We start from the raw sequence: 17,437 nt of genomic DNA, 5'->3' as shown, positions 1-17,437 counted from the left end.
ATTTTCAGTTCAATGAAAGACAGAGAAGTGAAGAAAATTCCCACGTTTATTAACGTCCTCTGAAGGCATCAGCAGGGCTGTAAAGAATCCGAGCATCACTTAAACGCATCGCAAGCCTGGTTGAGCGGAAGCGTCCGACCAGACACAGCTGAGAGTTTAACGAGACCGAACCAAGACCAGGACCCGCACAAGAGGTCCGTGTCGTCCGTGTCAGTGTGACTGGACCGGGAAACAAACCGGAACCGACTGACACGACATCCGGGTCTGATCCGAGAGACAGAACCCTGGAAGAGCCCTGGATCCTCGATCCTCAAGGAGGTAAAACTTGCCTCTCCGAAACAAAGTACTGCTGAGCACTGAGGTAACGAGGTACTGCTGTGGGATTAGGTAACGAAGTACTGCTGAGCAGTGAGGTGATTTATAAAGTATAGAAGTAGTAGAGAAGCTAAAAATAAGAACAAGAGCTATAAAAATAAATTAACTAGTATTTTGAGGTAATGTAAAAAAGAATATCATGAGAAATTATTAAATATGAATAAAAATAACAGTAAAGGGATTTGGAAAACATGAAATACTGTTATTAAAAATAGTTCTAGGCAGTTAAATTATCCTTCATATTTGACTAATAATGATAGAAACATTAGTAACATGAGCGATGTGGTTAATGAGTTCAACAAATTCTTTGTAAGTGTTGGGCCAGACTTGGCTGATAGAGCACAAGAAACTGTGCAGGGAAAGAAACTAAGCTCATTGAAAGTATAAAATAAAATAAAAATCCTTTGATTTTCTGAAAAATCGACAGTGCCCCTTATAATCCTTATGTATGAATTCTGATTGTGTTTACTGACCTCGAACCGAATCTGTCACAAATGTTTTAGTATGACTTTGCTAAGCTATGAAACTTGATGGATTATCGGAGCATCACGGCTATCGTAGGCAGGAGCCTCGCGGAGTGATATGTACTGTGCTTCAACATAATATTACTGTATTGTGTGTGGATAACCTCTTTTTAAGTTTTGTGGATATTATACATGGTTATGCTGAGGGTTAGGGGGTTAGGGTTAGGGAAACTGTCGGCCAATTTCCACTGGAAATGCCTTTTGGTTAAACTGTCAGCGAGGAATTTGCATTTGCACTGTTACATTTTTATATAATTTTAATGCACATAAAAAACAGCTGCTTGTGTAAGTGGAAATACATTGATGGGGTTTTTTTGCACTAATAAAGTTGTCAATTATATTGTTAACGCACATTTTCAAATATATATCATGATAAATATTTCTGGCCATGTTGCAATGCCCTAATCCTCAGTCAATGTTTTTAACGGTGGTGGAAGAAAAGGAAATCATGGATATTGTTGGGAAATCACAAACTGAAAACTCTACAGACTTTGATAACATTGATATTAGAATTTTTAGAATTAGAATTAGAATAGAATAGCCTTTATTGTCATTGTACAGGGTACAACGAAATTGGAGTGCCACTCCCTTGGTGCAAAATGCAATAATAAATATAAATGTAAAATATAAAAAGTACAATAAAACAATCGTAAGTACTCAAACAATAGTAAGTACGATATATACAGGATAGCAGCATTAATATAATGATAGTATGAATAGCAGCATAATATAGTGACAGTGACAGTATGGTATAGTTAAGCAGGTTCAATTGTTTTTGTGCTTATTTACTACGGTGATAGCTCTGGGAAAGAAGCTATCCCTGAATCTGTTTGTCCTGGTTTTATGTGACCTGTACCGTCGGCCTGAAGGTAATAGTTCAAACAGATGATTGCTGGGGTGAGAATGGTCCTTGATGATATTGCCAGCTCTGCTGAGGTACCGAGAGTTTGCAATGACCTCCAGGCTGGGCAGAGAGCAGCCAGTGATCTTCTGGGCTGTGTTGATGACCCTCTGCAGTACTTTCCTGTCTGCAGCTGAGCACCCTGCATACCATGTTGTTATGCCGTACGTTAGGATGCTCTCTATGGTGGCTCTGTAGAATGTCACCAGCAGCCTCTCCTCCAGGTTGTTCCTCCTGAGCACTCTCAGAAAGTGGAGACGCTGCTGGGCCTTTTTTACCACCGCAGTGGTATTTGCAGTCCAGGAGAGATCATCAGAGATCTGCACGCCCAGAAACCTCATGGAGTGTACCCTCTCCACACGGTTCCCGTGAATGTAAAGAGGGGCCGGGTCTGCTCTGCCCTTCCTGAAGTCCAAGATAAGTTCTTTAGTTTTCGTGGTGTTCAGTTGGAGGTTGTTAACTGAACACCACTCAGTCAGTCTGTTGACCTCATCTCTGTAGTCCGACTCATCCCCCCTTGAGATGAGTCCAACCACTGTGGTGTCATCCGCGAACTTTATGATGGTGTTTGAGAGATGGGTAGGGGAGCAGTCGGAAGTGTAGAGCGTAAACAGGAGGGGACTCAGAACACATCCTTGTGGAGACCCGGTGCTGAGTGTGATGGTGCTGGGCAGGTGGGGGCCGAGTCTGACAGACTGTGGTCTGTTTGTCAGGAAGTCCTTGATCCAGAGGCAGATGGGGGTGGAGAGTCCCAGGTGAGACAGTTTCTGGACCAGGATCTCCGGGATGATGTGATTGAATGCTGAGCTGAAGTCCAGGAAGAGCATTCTCACATAGCTTCCTCGGTGCTCCAGGTGACTCAGCGCAGTGTGGAGCGCTATGGTGATAGCGTCCTCGGTGGATCGATTAGTCCTGTAGGCAAATTGGTGGGGGTCCAGAGTGGGAGGCAGACCGGCCCTGATGTGCTGACAGACCAGTCTCTCAAAGCACTTCATCACTACAGGCGTAAGTGCAACAGGCCTGTAATCATTTGGGCTGACCACAGCTGTCTTCTTGGCGATGGGGATGATGGTGGAGGTTTTGAGGCAGGGCGGGACGGTGTTTAATGACAAGGAAAGGTTGAAGATTTTAGTGAAGACTCCGGTCAGTTCATCAGCACATGCTCTGAGAACCTTTCCATGTATTCCATCAGGACCTGCCGCCTTCCTGGGATCCACTGACCTTAGAACACACCTCACTTGATGCTCCCTAAGTGTTAGTGTGCCGGTGCTGGGGGCGGGTGGAAGTGGTGTGACAGCTGAGGGCCTGGTCGTCTCAAAGCGGGCGAAGAAACGGTTTAGATCCTCAGCCAGCGAGGCATCAATCCTAGATGTCGCCTGGTTATTGCTTCTGTAGTTGGTAATGTGATTGATCCCCTGCCACATTTTTCTGGGGTCGTTGTCAGCAAAGTGATCTTCAATCCTCCTCCTATAGGCAGCCTTAGCTTTCCTGATGCCTCTACTCAGGTCTGCCCTGGCCGCCCTATACGCAGCCCTGTCCCCTGACTTGAAGGCAGTGTTGCGGCTTTTTAGGAGGGATTGCACTTCGCTATTCATCCAGGGTTTTTGATTTGGAAACACCCTGACCCTTTTGTTGACGGTGACATTGTCAACACAGTTCCTGATGTACGAGAGTACAGTGTCCGTGTACTCCTGGCGGTTGAGGCTGGAGAATAAATCTCATACAGTTGTTGAGAAGCAGTCCTGCAGTTGAGAGAGGGGTCCTTCAGGCCAGGTTTTTATTGTCTTTGTCTGGGGCTTTGTTTTTCTCAGCAGGGGGGTGTAGGTGGGGGTGAGGGACATGCAGAGATGGTCAGATCCAGCCAGGTGGGGGAGGGGTGTCGCTCTGAAAGCATGCCTGACGTTTGAATAGACATGGTCCAAAGTGTTTTCTCCTCTCGTAGCAAAGTCCACAAACTGGACAAATTTAGGAAGCACAGTCTTTAGGCACGCTTTGTTAAAGTCACCGGCGACAATAAAAACCCCATCAGGGTGGGCAAGCTGTTGTTTGTTTATGGTGTTGAGCAAGAGGCTGAGAGCCGTGCCAACGTTAGCATCCGGCGGTATATAAACAGCTATCACAATAACTACTGTAAACTCCCTCGGGATATAAAAAGGTCTGCACGAGACTGCCAGAACCTCCAAATCAGGAGAACAGTGTGTGTGAATGATCCTGCTGTTACAACACCATTCGTTATGCACGTAAACACATAGCCCCCCTCCTCTGCTTTTACCTGAGTTGCTGTTTCTGTCATGCCGGTGTAGCGTGCGGCCTGCTAACTCGACTGCAGCGTCGGGAATCAGCGGGTGAAGCCACGACTCCAATTCAATTCAATTCAATTCAATTTTATTTATATAGCGCCAAATCACAACAAAAGTCGCCTCAAGGCGCTTTATATTGTACAATAGATCGCACAATAATAAATACAGAGAAAACCCCAACAATCATATCATATGACCCCCTATGAGCAAGCACTTTGGCGACAGTGGGAAGGAAAAACTCCCTTTTAACAGGAAGAAACCTCCGGCAGAACCAGGCTCAGGGAGGGGCGGCCATCTGCTGCGACCGGTTGGGGTGAAGAAGGAAAACAGGATGAAAGACATGCTGTGGAAGAGAGACAGAAATTAATAACAGATATGATTCGATGCAGAGAGGTCTATTAACACATAGTGAGTGGCTGGAAAGGAAAAACTCAATGTATCATGGGAATCCCCGGCAGCCTACGTCTATTGCAGCATAACTAAGGGAGGATTCAGGGTCACCTGGTCCAGCCCTAACTATATGCTTTAGCAAAAAGGAAAGTTTGAAGCCTAATCTTGAAAGTAGAGATAGTGTCTGTCTCCTGAATCCAAACTGGAAGCTGGTTCCACAGAAGAGGAGCCTGAAAACTGAAGGCTCTCCCTCCCATTCTACTTTTAAATACTCTAGGAACAACAAGTAGGCCTGCAGAGCGAGAGCGAAGTGCTCTAATAGGGTGATATGGTACTACAAGGTCATTAAGATAAGATGGGGCCTGATTATTTAAGACCTTGTATGTGAGGAGCAGGATTTTGAATTCAATTCTGGATTTAACAGGAAGCCAATGAAGGGAAGCCAAAACAGGAGAAATATGTATATATATGACTCCGTGATAAGAATAATACTGCAGTTACGAGCAAAGCTCGTGGTGGCTATCTGTAGCTCCAATTCGTCCAATTTGTGGGTGATGGATCTGGCGTTCGATAGGAAAAGGCTCAGAAGTGCTGGCCGGTGTGGTTGTTTGCGTAGCCTAGCATCTGGGCCCGACCGGCATCCCCTCTTCTGCTTTCTCTCCCTCCGTCGCCTCCTACGCTTGCTGGGCGGGCAGACCATCCACGGTGACCCTGGCGGTCTCGCTATCTCCTCCAGGATGTTGTGTGTTCGCTGATAGTCGCCAGAGACAAACTATGTTTGAAACCTAGGTCAATTAGGTTCTGGCGACTATAAGAGATGGCGGCGTTGCAAACATTCAAAAATATACACAGTAAAAGTAAAAACAAGCACCAAACTGGAGAGCTAAGAGCCGCTGCACCCGTGCGCGCCGCCATCTTTTCTCGCCCTCTGTTAAAGTAGAGGGCCAACGCATGTAATGGAAATTGTTAAGAAAGCTATCGATGCTCTAAACCCTTAACATACATTTGCAATTTGTCTCTACAAACTGGTGCATTCCCAACACAAATGAAAACTGCTAAAGTAATACCACTGTTTAAAAATGGAGATTGACACCAATTCACGCATTACAGGCCTGTTTCTCTACTCTCACAATTCTCACAAATACTGGAAAAAGTTTTCATTAATAGACCTGACAAATTAATAGATAAACATAAAATAATAATGGACAGTCAGTATGGTTTCAGACCAAATAGATCAACATCCATGGCATTAATGGAACTAACTGAACATATCACTAATAAAACAGATCAAAGACAATGCACAGTCGGAGTTTTCATTGACCCACAAGAAGCTTTTGACACAATCAATCATGAAATATTACCTTATAAACTGGAGTACTACGGCATTAGAGGAGTGGTGTTAGAGTGGGTCAGGAGTTATTTGAAAGACAGGCAACAATTTGTGAAGCTTGGTGAATATCAATCGGAGTGCCTGGACATTGTTTGTGGAGTTCCACAGGGGTCAGTATTGGGACCAAAGCTGTTTATCCTCTACATCAATGATAGATGTAAAACATCTGATATATTACAGTTTATTTTATTTGCAGATGATACAAATATTTTTTGTGCTGGAGAGAATTCACAGCAGCTTTTGGAACACAAAACTGAAAATATGGTTTGACAGAAACAAGTTATCACTAAATTTGAATAAAACTACATTTATGTTATTTGGAAATTGTAAAAAAGATGCTGGAGTAAAATTGCTGATAAATAATGTTGAAGTAGTAAGTTTCTCATACAACATTTCTGGGTGTGGTAATGGATAACAGAATGTGCTGGAAACCTCACACAAAGCATATACATGTCACAGGCATGTTGCAGACAGTTGCAAACTTGATGACGAGCAGGAAAGGCTTCTTGAAATCTGTGTCTTTGTCCTTAATTTGAAGATAAGATCACCCCCCACCCTCCCCACCTCACTCCACCCTCTGCCAACAGGAAGCAGATTCCTCAGAGACCTCTTTGCCCTATGAACAGGAAGTGATGTAATCCAGTAATCAGCTGAGATGACTGGGTCAGGAGACAGGAAGAGGCAATCACGCCGATGTTATCAACTCCTCAGACTTACTTTTGATGACCCAACTACGGCGTTTGTGTCGTCTGCAGGTGGCCGACAGTTGACAACAGTTTCCCACAATGCATCACAGTCTGCTGCTCCTTATGACTGCAGCTTCTTCAACATCATTTCCCTGAAGGAAGATCCGCCTTTACAGATGTTCTCAGACAGAAACATCTGTAAAGATCCCACTTGGCCTCAGGAATTAGTACGCTACTTTTACTGCATTTAAACACACGATCGTCTCTCCTCTGCTCTTGCCGGCCGCTTTGTTTCATAGTTTTATTTTTTACAGGCAAATGAAGTCATGTCAATAAAAGGACTTTCCTGAATGAATCTGAAACTTCAGCTGGGTGGTGGTGTCTGTGGAACTACAGCATTCGCCTCCTGATTGCACTGATAATGATTCAGGGAGGGACCGGGGCACTGGCTGTGCCGTCCTGAGGGGTTCTGATGATTGTAGTCAGGAAACTAAGATTAAAGAAACACTTAAAAGCAACAAAATAGACCATCTAACCTTTCAATACAAAGCACCCTGAGACTTCTGTTGTCATATAACATATCAATTGTACTATATAGCTATTGTATATACTATGTTATTCTATTTTATCTTATTCAATTCTATTGTTTTTTTTTTCTTATTTTTTACTGCTCTAACTTGTACTTTAAGAAAAGATAAGATAACCTTTATTAGTCCCACACGTGGGAAATTTGTTGTGTCACAGCAGAAAGTGGACAGTGCAAAGTTATAGTAGCAAAAATTAAGAAAAACAATGAAATAGGATAAGATAATAAGAATAAGATACTATATGCAATGATTTTCTGCCGTGACCGAAAAATTTTTCCACATGTGGGACTAATAAAGGTTTATCTTATCTTTATCTTATAAACTTACAGCTGAACTGAATTCAGGTACAGTCAAACAGGATCACTTTTTAATTTATTTCATGTTATGTTTTATTCTTCAGGTAAAACTTCCTAACACCAAGGTAGATGGATATTTGATCCCAAACTGACCAAAGTGAAAACAACAGTTTGTATGACTGTCTGCAAAGCGTTTACTCTGTGCCAATATGATCACACAGTGTTGGGACGTTTCACAGAACTCCACATCTGTTTGCGTGAACATGTGCTCAAACATACAGGCATGCAGCATTGTTCCATGTTTAGTTTTCTAATGTCTGCTTTTAGCTTTATGTCAGAAATGTAATGTTCAAGGTTATGACCTGACGTCAGAGTGGCTCCAAACACAGTACAGCGTATACAGTATGCAGTACACAAAGAGCAGTGTATGCAGTAGGGAGTACATTTGTCCACATACAGATATCTGAAGCCTTCAGCTGTTACTGCTGAACATGACGGAGACAGCTGCTGGAAATACCACACACACACACACACACACACACACACACTGCCTTCTCATGGTAACATGGTGGACTTCAGGTGTGTTTTGTTGCTTCTTCTCGCATTAACAAAGTAATAAAGTAATAACTGGGTCATAACATCTAGAATCAGGTCTGGGCACAGGTTTGTCCTGTGGCTCTTCCCCACACCAGAGCTGGTCTGTCTGCCACGTTTGTGTTTTAAATTCTCAGGCATGACGCTTCATGTTTTTCAGCCGAACAGATGCGTCATACCTGCAAATGAGCAGCTGGGATTGACTAGCGCATGTTCACACCTGTACTTGTAGCACTGGTAAACAGGTGATTCACCTCAACAGGAGTGCATGACAACTTTTTCTTCTTTCAGATCGCTGTGGATGGTGAGTCCAGGATGCACTTCCTGTCTCTGATCCTAATCAGACTGTGGACCTATTAGATCTCAGAGGAGTCATGAGCTTCGGATCTGAGTCCTGGCAGTGGTTCAGGGTCCTGCTGGACTAGACTAACAGCAGTGTTTCTTAGACTTTCCAAGGATCGGGACTATGGGACCTCCGGTCGTTCAGGGAGCTCCTGTTGTACCAAAGATGGGGGTCAGGGCCCGAATGTCCGACTTGTCTCAGAGGAGGGATGCTCAGGAGGGTCTGAACTTGAGCTTTCTGAGTCAACCTCCCCATTCCAACAAGAGTCTGGACCCCCAGCCCAGGTCAGAGACCACATTCCCAGTTCGCCCGAGTCCTTCCACCAGCAGGAGTTTGGCAAGGATGAAGAGAAGCAACAGTGAGGTGACGATCAGTGATGTCGGAGCTGAAGACATGGACCCTGCTGCCATCAATCGAAACACAGGCGCGAGTCTGAGGCGAAAGTGCTGCAGCACTTCGACACTGGACCGCCAAAGTTTGTCACGATCCACTGAGACTCCTTCCTGGAGGCTGGAGCAGCACGTGCCCAGCGCACCGCCTCCATTCCCAGAACCTCCACAGCTTCATGCTGCACTGTCGCCCAGTCTGCAGACCGCCGCTCGCATTGCTCATGGGGATGTCATCTATGTACCCGACTACGTGAACGCTTCGGTTTATGTGTCGCATGTTCAGAAAACAAAGCCGGAGACATCAATCCTCAGCAGACTAAGGAATCAGAGGACAAACAGGGACATAAGCCCCAGTGTGATCTCTTACAAATGCTTTTCTCATTATGATAGTCAGAGTGTCCTCTTCGACTTCAGCAGTGGCTTTGTCCACCAAGCAGACCTCCAGCACAGAAGGAACATCTCCACCTCTGGATGTGATGTGTTTGATGGTTTAAGCCCTGATGAATGTGAAAAAAACAACTTTCTGGTGAGTAGCTGTCCATTCTTTCATAATGAGATTGGAGGAGAGACGGAGAGGAGGCTGGGCCTGACTCGGGCCAACACCTCCACCTGCGGTGCTGCAGCGGACACATCCTTCAGCAATCCGCCGCTCAGCATCCGCCGCACCAATGCGAGCATCTCAGTGTTGGAGTTCAGTGGAGGAACTCGGGCGTTCGACCAAAACCTGATGAATAATCACGACATTGAACACATTGACCTGGGAGCCAGATACTACCTGAAATACTTCTACAACCAAGGTAAGGTCCAGTCGAGGTCCAGACTTCACCATGATGCGGAAGCTGGATGCTCTTCCTAAAAGTAAAGCAAGGACGCTTTTTAAAATAGTGCCACTAGTGTAATCTAGTTCCAACAAAAAGATATTTATAATAGGAAGCGTTTTTAAAAGATCTCAGTATCGAAAGAGTTAAAAAATAAACAGTTCAGTAACTTCCAACAGAAACATTCTGCCATAAGGATAGGAGACACGATCAACATGTGACTGTGTGCTAAAAACAAACCCTGAAATGTAATGATATTTCTGACTGTAAATGAAAAGAAATGAACTGAATATAAAGATCTGAAGATCTAACGCACAGGTGTCGAACTCCAGGTCTCCAGGGCTGGTGTCCTGCAGGTTTTAGATGTGTCCTTGATCCAACACAGCATATTTAGATGGTTAAATGACCTCCTTTACATGTCTTGAAGTTCTCCAGAGGCCTGGTAATGAACTAATTATGTGATTCAGGTGTTGACCCAGGGTGAGATCTAAAACCTGCAGGACACCGGCCCTCGAGGCCTGGAGTTCGACACCCCTGATCTAATGGGGAAAAAAAGTATTAATTTAAGCACTGTTACTGCGATCACTGTCAGGTTTCTGTTTTCACTGATGTGAGTGACCTTCTGTTTTTTTTCTGTCAGATCACCAAAATTATTTTGGCATTGATGAGAACTCTGAGCCTCCGGCGAGAGAAACTGGAGGAGAGGAATGATGAGACACAGTACAACTACAGGATGATCCTCAGGACTGGTCAGGTAACTAGTCATGTGAGCGGTCACGTGATTGGTTAGGTGACCGATAACCTGATCACAGTCTGGTTTGAGATCATTTTCGATTACTAATTTATAAAGTGACTGTTGGTGATGCTGTTAATCACTGTTTGTCCTTTTAGTCTGATCCAATCATGCCCCCTCTTTCAGCTGTCTACCCTCAGAGGATCCATCACAGAGGAGTCTATCCCATCTTCATCCAAACACGGGACCAGTCGACGTCTTCCTCTGAGGGATGTTCTCGAATTTGTGGTTCCTCAACTTAGCATCCACAGTCTCAGACTGGCTGCCGATTCACCCAGAGTCCCTGAACTGCTGCTGCAGCTGGACCAGCAGGAGGTGAGCCAGTCCCAGTGTGCCACCCACCTGCTGACCATGAAATACCTGCCACTGCGAAGGTTGGCCTTCCCATGTTTCTGACAGAATGGTCTGTGTTAAACTAGAATCCCGTTTCATAGCCATTTTGCTAAATCGAGCTTTTGATGCTGTGACGCTTTCACATAATGAAACAGTTGGCATAACAGGGCTCTAGAATGCGACCAATTTGGTCGCAAATGTGACCAAATTTTTCAGTGGTGCGACTAAAAAAAAATATTTGGTCTCACCGGTGCGACCAAATATTTTCGGGTAACAAAAAAAAAAAAAAATCTCAGCAACTCTCCGTGTGGTCAACAACAGACACACATTATGCCCCTATCATGGACTAAACCAATCAGAGATAGTCAGGGGCGGGACCTCTCTGATTGGCCGTGGTCCAGTTGAAAGTGCAGGTGGAAGAGAGAGGTGAGTAGCTTGAGTAAAGCGATATCAATTCATGAACGGATTCCACACAAATGCGTAAACACAGAGCGGACCGACGCATCAGAATCAGCTTTGTCTTTCTCGGCTTTCTCACCCCACGGCCCGAACACGGACACGCTGTCGGAGCTCAGCGATTCTGATGCGTCGGGTCCGCGCTGTGTTTCCATCTTTTTTGCGCTGATTCTGAGCTGCAGGTTTTGTCTCTCCAACCAAAATTCGCCGAGCCAGCAGCAAAAGAAGCAGCAAACTACGCTTCACATTTGATCAATGTCGTCATGAATTCCCTCTGACTTTTGCTGTTTTGCTTCCACCACGATAAAAATCACACTTCATGCACAGCTCCCTCTCTCTCTCTCTCTCTCTCTGTACTTCAAGAACAGTTTCCCGTCTCAAATCTCTGTTTTCTGCATTATTTATTCGCTTATTACCCACCAGTCTACCGTTGTTTACAGCGCTGTCGGCCGCTGTCTTTTTCTTTTCTTTTTCTTTTTTCACTTAAATGACCTCGGACAAGAAAGCCTAATTTCTGCTGTTCAATACTGAAGAAATTTAAACTTCTTAAAATTATGCAAAATTGCAGAATATTTTTAAGGTTATCTGCTATAAAACGCCAGACCAGGAAAATCTCCTTCATGTTTTTCTGTTTTATTCTCAGTTACTTTGACACAAAGGCATCTGCTGTGATGTTCACAATTCTGATGAAGTCTCACATGTATCAGTGCTGATAAATGACCAGAATTATAATATTTCTGACTGTCTGAGGCTAAACTGAATTGAATCAGGACTTTGAGAACCGGAATCGAATGGATGATAGAAATCAGTGATGATACCCAGCCCTAGTGAGCAGCCTAGGCCCGACAGAAGTGGATGTAGCTGTGGGTAATAAGAAAAGATGAAAAGAACTATTGATAACTTTTGTGTTAAGGCCTGATCTGTCTGAAATTCATAGCCAGCTCTGACACGGTGCCATCAATCTTTGAATGCTGAAAAAGCAGCAGTGTATCCAGAAAACACATTATATGCTGCAATAAATGCACTGCCCAAGTGTCCCCTCTCCCCACTGCCTTTCAGCAGCAGGCAGCAGCAAACAGGTCGTCAGAGGAGCCGAGATGATGATCAAGTTTAACATTTTCTACAATATTGACAAAGCACTTTAAGCACAAGTTTGTTAGTTAATAATTTAGAAATGAATATTGTCTGTATGGACTCCCCCCAAAGAAAGTGCACATGTAAAACTGCGGTGTTAAGCGATGCGGTTGAAAAATTTGAGTGCGCCTAACTTTTTTGCCGGTACGCCTAAATTTTTAAAGTTAGGCGTACCGGTGCGCCCATGTCAAAAAGTTAGTCTAGAGCCCTGCATAAGAATTCAGCTTCTCGTGCTACATCCACCATTCTGATCAATGCTGAGTAGCGTATTCTTCAAAAACACCCAAACAGACATCCTCAGAGAGGTTTTCACAGGCAGCAGTTACGAGTTCTCTGTCTGAAAGAAATGATTCACTATTATCTCATCCTTCTAGAGCTTTAGAGATCCTAATAAAGCTTCTGTGATTCGGTCCAGTTTAGAGACAAACCCGGACTTGATGGTATTAACTGGAACCAGTAAGATGTCCCTTTTTAATCAGCTACAGTTTTTGTCACGTTTTCCTTACTTTTTAGTGGCCCTCCCAGAGATCAGTACAAAATAAAGAAAACCTTCTTGTTGTGCTCTCTCAGAAGTTTAGCAAAGTGATACAAAGCAGGTTTTTTTAAGTGGCCACTGGAAGCCTGAGAAGAAGAAGAGAGGTCTCTTTAAGTTTCAGTCAGACTGAAATCCCAGGAGGCGACACAGACTGACATCAGCCTGATAACACAGCAGGTAGATCAAAAGGTTACTATCGCATTAATATGAGATATCCACATGAGCGGCTGGTGCTCCTGCCTTCAGGTGTCACAGGTAAGAGACGAGGTAAAACACTGTGATAGGCTCATCTTTTTGTCCAGGTGCCCTAAAACATCCACTGCAAGAGGGAGAAGTCAGCTGACCTTCCAATGTTGTGTGAAATGACCAAAGGTCTCCTGGCACAGCATCATCAAGTCAATATAAACAATAAAACCAGTGAATCCAGTACAAACAGTGACACCAGCATTTTCTCGAATTTCTGAAGTACTCCTGTTTCAACTAACTATTATACAAAAGCATGATTTTCATTTGTGTGGGAAATCTAACCCCTCTTAGACCTTCACCGCAACTTTCCACACGTTCAAGTTCCTCAGGAGCTTCATGTCTGGTTATGCAGAAGGTTACCGGGTAGGGTTAAAAGATTTCCCGCTGAAGCGTAATTCACGCATCAGTTCCAAACCTTCTGAATTGATCTTATAACCAGCACCTTCAGAGTCCCGCTGGTCCACGCTGACCCTGCCTGCTTTTCTTTGTTTTACTGCAGCTGAGGTTCCAGCGCAAAGTGGGTGTGTTATTCTGTCGGGCTGGTCAGTCCACCGAGGAGGACAACAGTGACTCTGGCAGTCCCGCTCTAGATCAGTTCCTGGACCTTCTGGGTCACAGAGGTCCACTGAAAGATACCAGCGGTACCAGCACCATTTCTTTTTTCTTAAACAAAACCGGGTCCTTGTTGGTCCTGGTTCTGCAATAGAGTATTCGCAGTGATGTCAGAATGGTGTTAAAGTGTTTGGTAATTATTGTTACTTTCTGTTTGCTGGTTTTTGTTTCCTGTCAGATGACTCAACAGGGAGGCAGTCAGTTTTTACAACGTTCAGAGAATTCAAGCTGATGTTCCACGTCTCCACGGTAAGCAGCCCTCAGCAGGTGATTCTCCTGTTCCTAGTTCAACCTTATACTGTGTACTGCACAAGTACCAGAACTAAAGTTTTCAAGTATCTGTACTTTATGTCAGTATTTGTTTTTCTGACAGCTTTTTACTTTTACTCTCCACATTTTACCACAAATATTTCATCTTCCTGCTTTATACATTTTCCAAGCGTGCTCCTTACTTTAGGTTTAACACTGATTCACATCGTAAGTTATTTCCCATCACTGCAACCCTTTAAACATCAAACCAATCTGAAAGTAAATGTATGACCGATTACAGGTAAAATACAGTCCTATTGGTTTATCCATCATAAGGACTTACCAGAAATGACAAGATGAAGAGGCAAAACCATATAATTTATGTATTGCTACTGTTAGTTAAAGGAGGCCATAACGGTGCTTTTTTATGTTCTGGTCACAGTACATCAGCTAACCACTGAAGTACTACAAAAGAAATGAATGAGAGATAAGATCATTTTGCTTAGAGACGGAGAAAGATGTAGGACATTGTGGGTGGTCTACTTCAGCTCAGGTCCTCTACCAAAGGCCTGGGAGCCTGAGGTTCCTGCACAGTATCTTTGCTGTTCCTAGTTCCACCCTCTTCTAGACAGAGATGTTGGATGTCATCCCGCATTTTCTTGGAGCCACTAGGCTAGTTCGGAGGTTATGTGTTATGATTACCATGGGAACCACTGTTACCTTCACTCTCCGCATCGTCTCGAGCTCCTCTCTCAGCCCTTGGTACTTCTGCATATCATGTTACTTTTTCTTGATGTTGCTATCACTAGGTTCAGCTACATCACTATGGCCATCTTCCTCTGCTTGTCCACTAACGGTGGTACATACCGTGCAGGGGCCTATCCTTCTATGATGGTTCAATTCAATTCAATTCAAATATTTATTGTCATTGTCAGAAAACAGTGAAATTGCGTTTGGAGCTTCCGTACACCCGTGAATAAAAATAATAATAAGTGTAAATATAACTCCAGTGCAATAAAACAGTCCCCAGCAACAACATACAACATGACAAGTAATATTTAGAAGTTAGATATGGTTATTGTCCGTGAGAGAGAGGGGGCAAAGAGTTCAGAAGCCTCACAGCCTGTGGATACAGGCTGTTGGCCAATCTGGATGTTCTGGCCTGTATGGACCTGTACCTTCTCCCTGAGGGCAGCAGGTGGAAAAGGTGGCGCGCAGGATGATATTGGTCCCGCAGGATTCCTCTCCTTGCTTCTCGTCTAACTCAGGTTTCTGCTGCCTGAGGTATTCACTAAGCACATAATGAGTTGTGGCCATCATTTTGATGTACTCATGGATGTTTGTTGTCTCATCCTGGACAGTGGTTCTGAAACTCACTAGTCTTCGGCCTCCTCCGTTCTGCTTAGTGTACAGCCTCAGGGTGCTGGATTTGGGGTAATACTCTGCATGCATGGTCAGGAGCTTTCTTGTCTTGATGCGAGTGGCTTCTGTCTCCTCCTTTGGCCAGCTTATTATCCCAGCAGGGTACTTGATCATCGGCAGGGTGTAGGTGCTGATTGCCTGGGTCTTATTCCTCCCATTCAGCTGACTCCTCTGGACTTGCCTTACTTTCTGCAAGTACTTGGTGGTTGGGACTTCCCTAGCAGCTTCTTCATGGTTCCCATTTGCCTGTAGGATTCCTGGGTACTTGTAGCTGTCCTCAATGTCTGCATTGTTGCTTCTGGTAGTGCAGTCCCCTCAGTTCTGATTAGCATCCCTCTCTTCGTTACCATCCAACTACATTTCTCCAGTCTGAATGAAATTCTGATGTTATTGCTGTAGATTCTCGTGGTTTGAATCAGTGAATCAATGTCTTGTTCACTCCTGGGATACAGTTTGATCTCATCCAGGTGGCTGACGTTTGCTGCGTTCTGTATTCAGTATCTATAGCCAGTTTTGACAATGACCTCACTGAGGGGGTCCAGGTTAGGGATGGTGTGGCGGAGCATTGTCTGTGGCATGGCTGCAGAGGAGGCAGACACACCTGAGCAGCATGAGAAATCAAGCCTTACCGGCTTAAAAGAAGAATGAACTGGGTCCTGTTGTTGTTGGTGGTGTCTGTGGCTGACAGCTGAAAAGCTGCAACCTAGTGTTCGAAACAACAGCAGAGATAAAAGAAAAGTGAAAGAATGTGAGAAAGGTCTGCTGTGCATCCCGAAACCCAGGATCGTAGCATGGCGGAACCATGACCGGGACAGCCAAGGGAGGCGCTGGCCCAAATGGTGGCCGAACTCGCAGCTACAAAGAGGGAGCGGTGTTACCGCCAGCAGGAACAACTGCAGGATCGGTCCAAGCACCGGATGCAGTTAGTAGAGAGTTTGGCAGCTCGGATCGGGTCGTGGCCAAGACCCCACCGCCATCCCTCGACTGCATGGGAGTGACTGATGACCGGACTGCTTCGGCACCCGTGCCGGTCCCAGGGAGAGGCCAGCCAGGGCACAGCCTACCTCCGCACGCGTACCCACCGAGTTGAGGGTCTGCACAGCAGCTGGACCTGCCTCGCTTCCATCAGAGGCCAGCATGCAGTGGGGTCCTGTGCGCCGGCCACCTGCCGCCTGTGAGCCTCGGCTCACATCCATGACTGCTGCGCCGCCGCCGCTTGCCACGCAGTTGGCCTCCAGACCCCCTAGTATAATTCTCAAACACGTACCTTAAAGCAGATAACTGGTAAGATGGAGAGAAAACTAATTTAGAAGATCATCATTTAGCCTGGAGAAATAGTTTGTTGCTCTAAAAAAAACTAAAAACATTTGTACTATGCTATAATATACTAATACTATACTAATGCTATTCATCACTGGTTGAAGAAAATAAGAAAAACCCTAGGTTTCTCTTCAGCACTGTAGCCATGATTTAGACAATCAAGCAGGAGTCCAATCGAGGAGCTATCACAGTGACTGAAAGGTAGGTAAAGCTGGCAATTGTCAGCATATAGATTAAATTAAATTTTGTGTTTTCAATTTCAATTGCTCCCAGTGGCAGGAGATACAATGAAAACAGTAGTGGCCCAAAAATAGATCCCTGCAGTACACCTCATGGCAGAGGGGCCACAGAGGATGAGGCCGAACCCAACTTAACACAAACGTTCCTGTTAGAGAGAGATGATTTTATCCATGAAACTGCCAAGCCAGAAATTCCTACACAATGCTGTAGTCGAGAGATCGGCAAGTCATGATCCGCTGTTTCAAATGCAGCAGTCAGATTCAACAAAACAACCAATACATTTTTACCACAGTCCGTCACTAACAAAATGTCATTCATAACCTTTATGAGAGCTGTCTCCGTGCTGTGAAACAGCTCAGAGTCGGACTGAAGAGCTTCTGGAATTTGAAAATCACTTAGATGGTTCATCAGCTGAGTGTGAACAATCTTTTCCAGGATCTTATTCAGAAAAGGAAGCTTCGAGATGGGTCTGAAGTTTGTCGTAATTGAAATGTCTGAGCCCAG

At 44.7% G+C, this 17,437-nt stretch overlaps 1 protein-coding gene across 1 annotated transcript in view; it reads left to right on the top strand.

Moving 5' to 3' along the window:
• Positions 1 to 34: 34 nt before the first annotated feature.
• LOC100704127 (signal-induced proliferation-associated 1-like protein 2) overlaps positions 35 to 17,437 on the top strand; it is a 33,892-nt gene continuing 16,489 nt past the window's right edge. The window contains 7 exon segments of the mRNA XM_019359444.2: positions 35 to 318; positions 8,335 to 9,572; positions 10,234 to 10,264; positions 10,266 to 10,347; positions 10,513 to 10,701; positions 13,590 to 13,731; positions 13,881 to 13,951. Coding sequence (XP_019214989.1) covers positions 8,510 to 9,572; positions 10,234 to 10,264; positions 10,266 to 10,347; positions 10,513 to 10,701; positions 13,590 to 13,731; positions 13,881 to 13,951 — 1,578 coding nt within the window. The 5' untranslated portion in view covers positions 35 to 318; positions 8,335 to 8,509.

The sequence above is a fragment of the Oreochromis niloticus genome, linkage group LG6 (genome assembly GCF_001858045.2).
Source record: "Oreochromis niloticus isolate F11D_XX linkage group LG6, O_niloticus_UMD_NMBU, whole genome shotgun sequence".
NCBI classification, from domain to species: Eukaryota; Metazoa; Chordata; class Actinopteri; order Cichliformes; family Cichlidae; genus Oreochromis; species Oreochromis niloticus.
The sequence above is the reverse complement of the archived record's forward strand: the minus strand, read 5'-3'. Positions and strand labels throughout refer to the sequence as shown.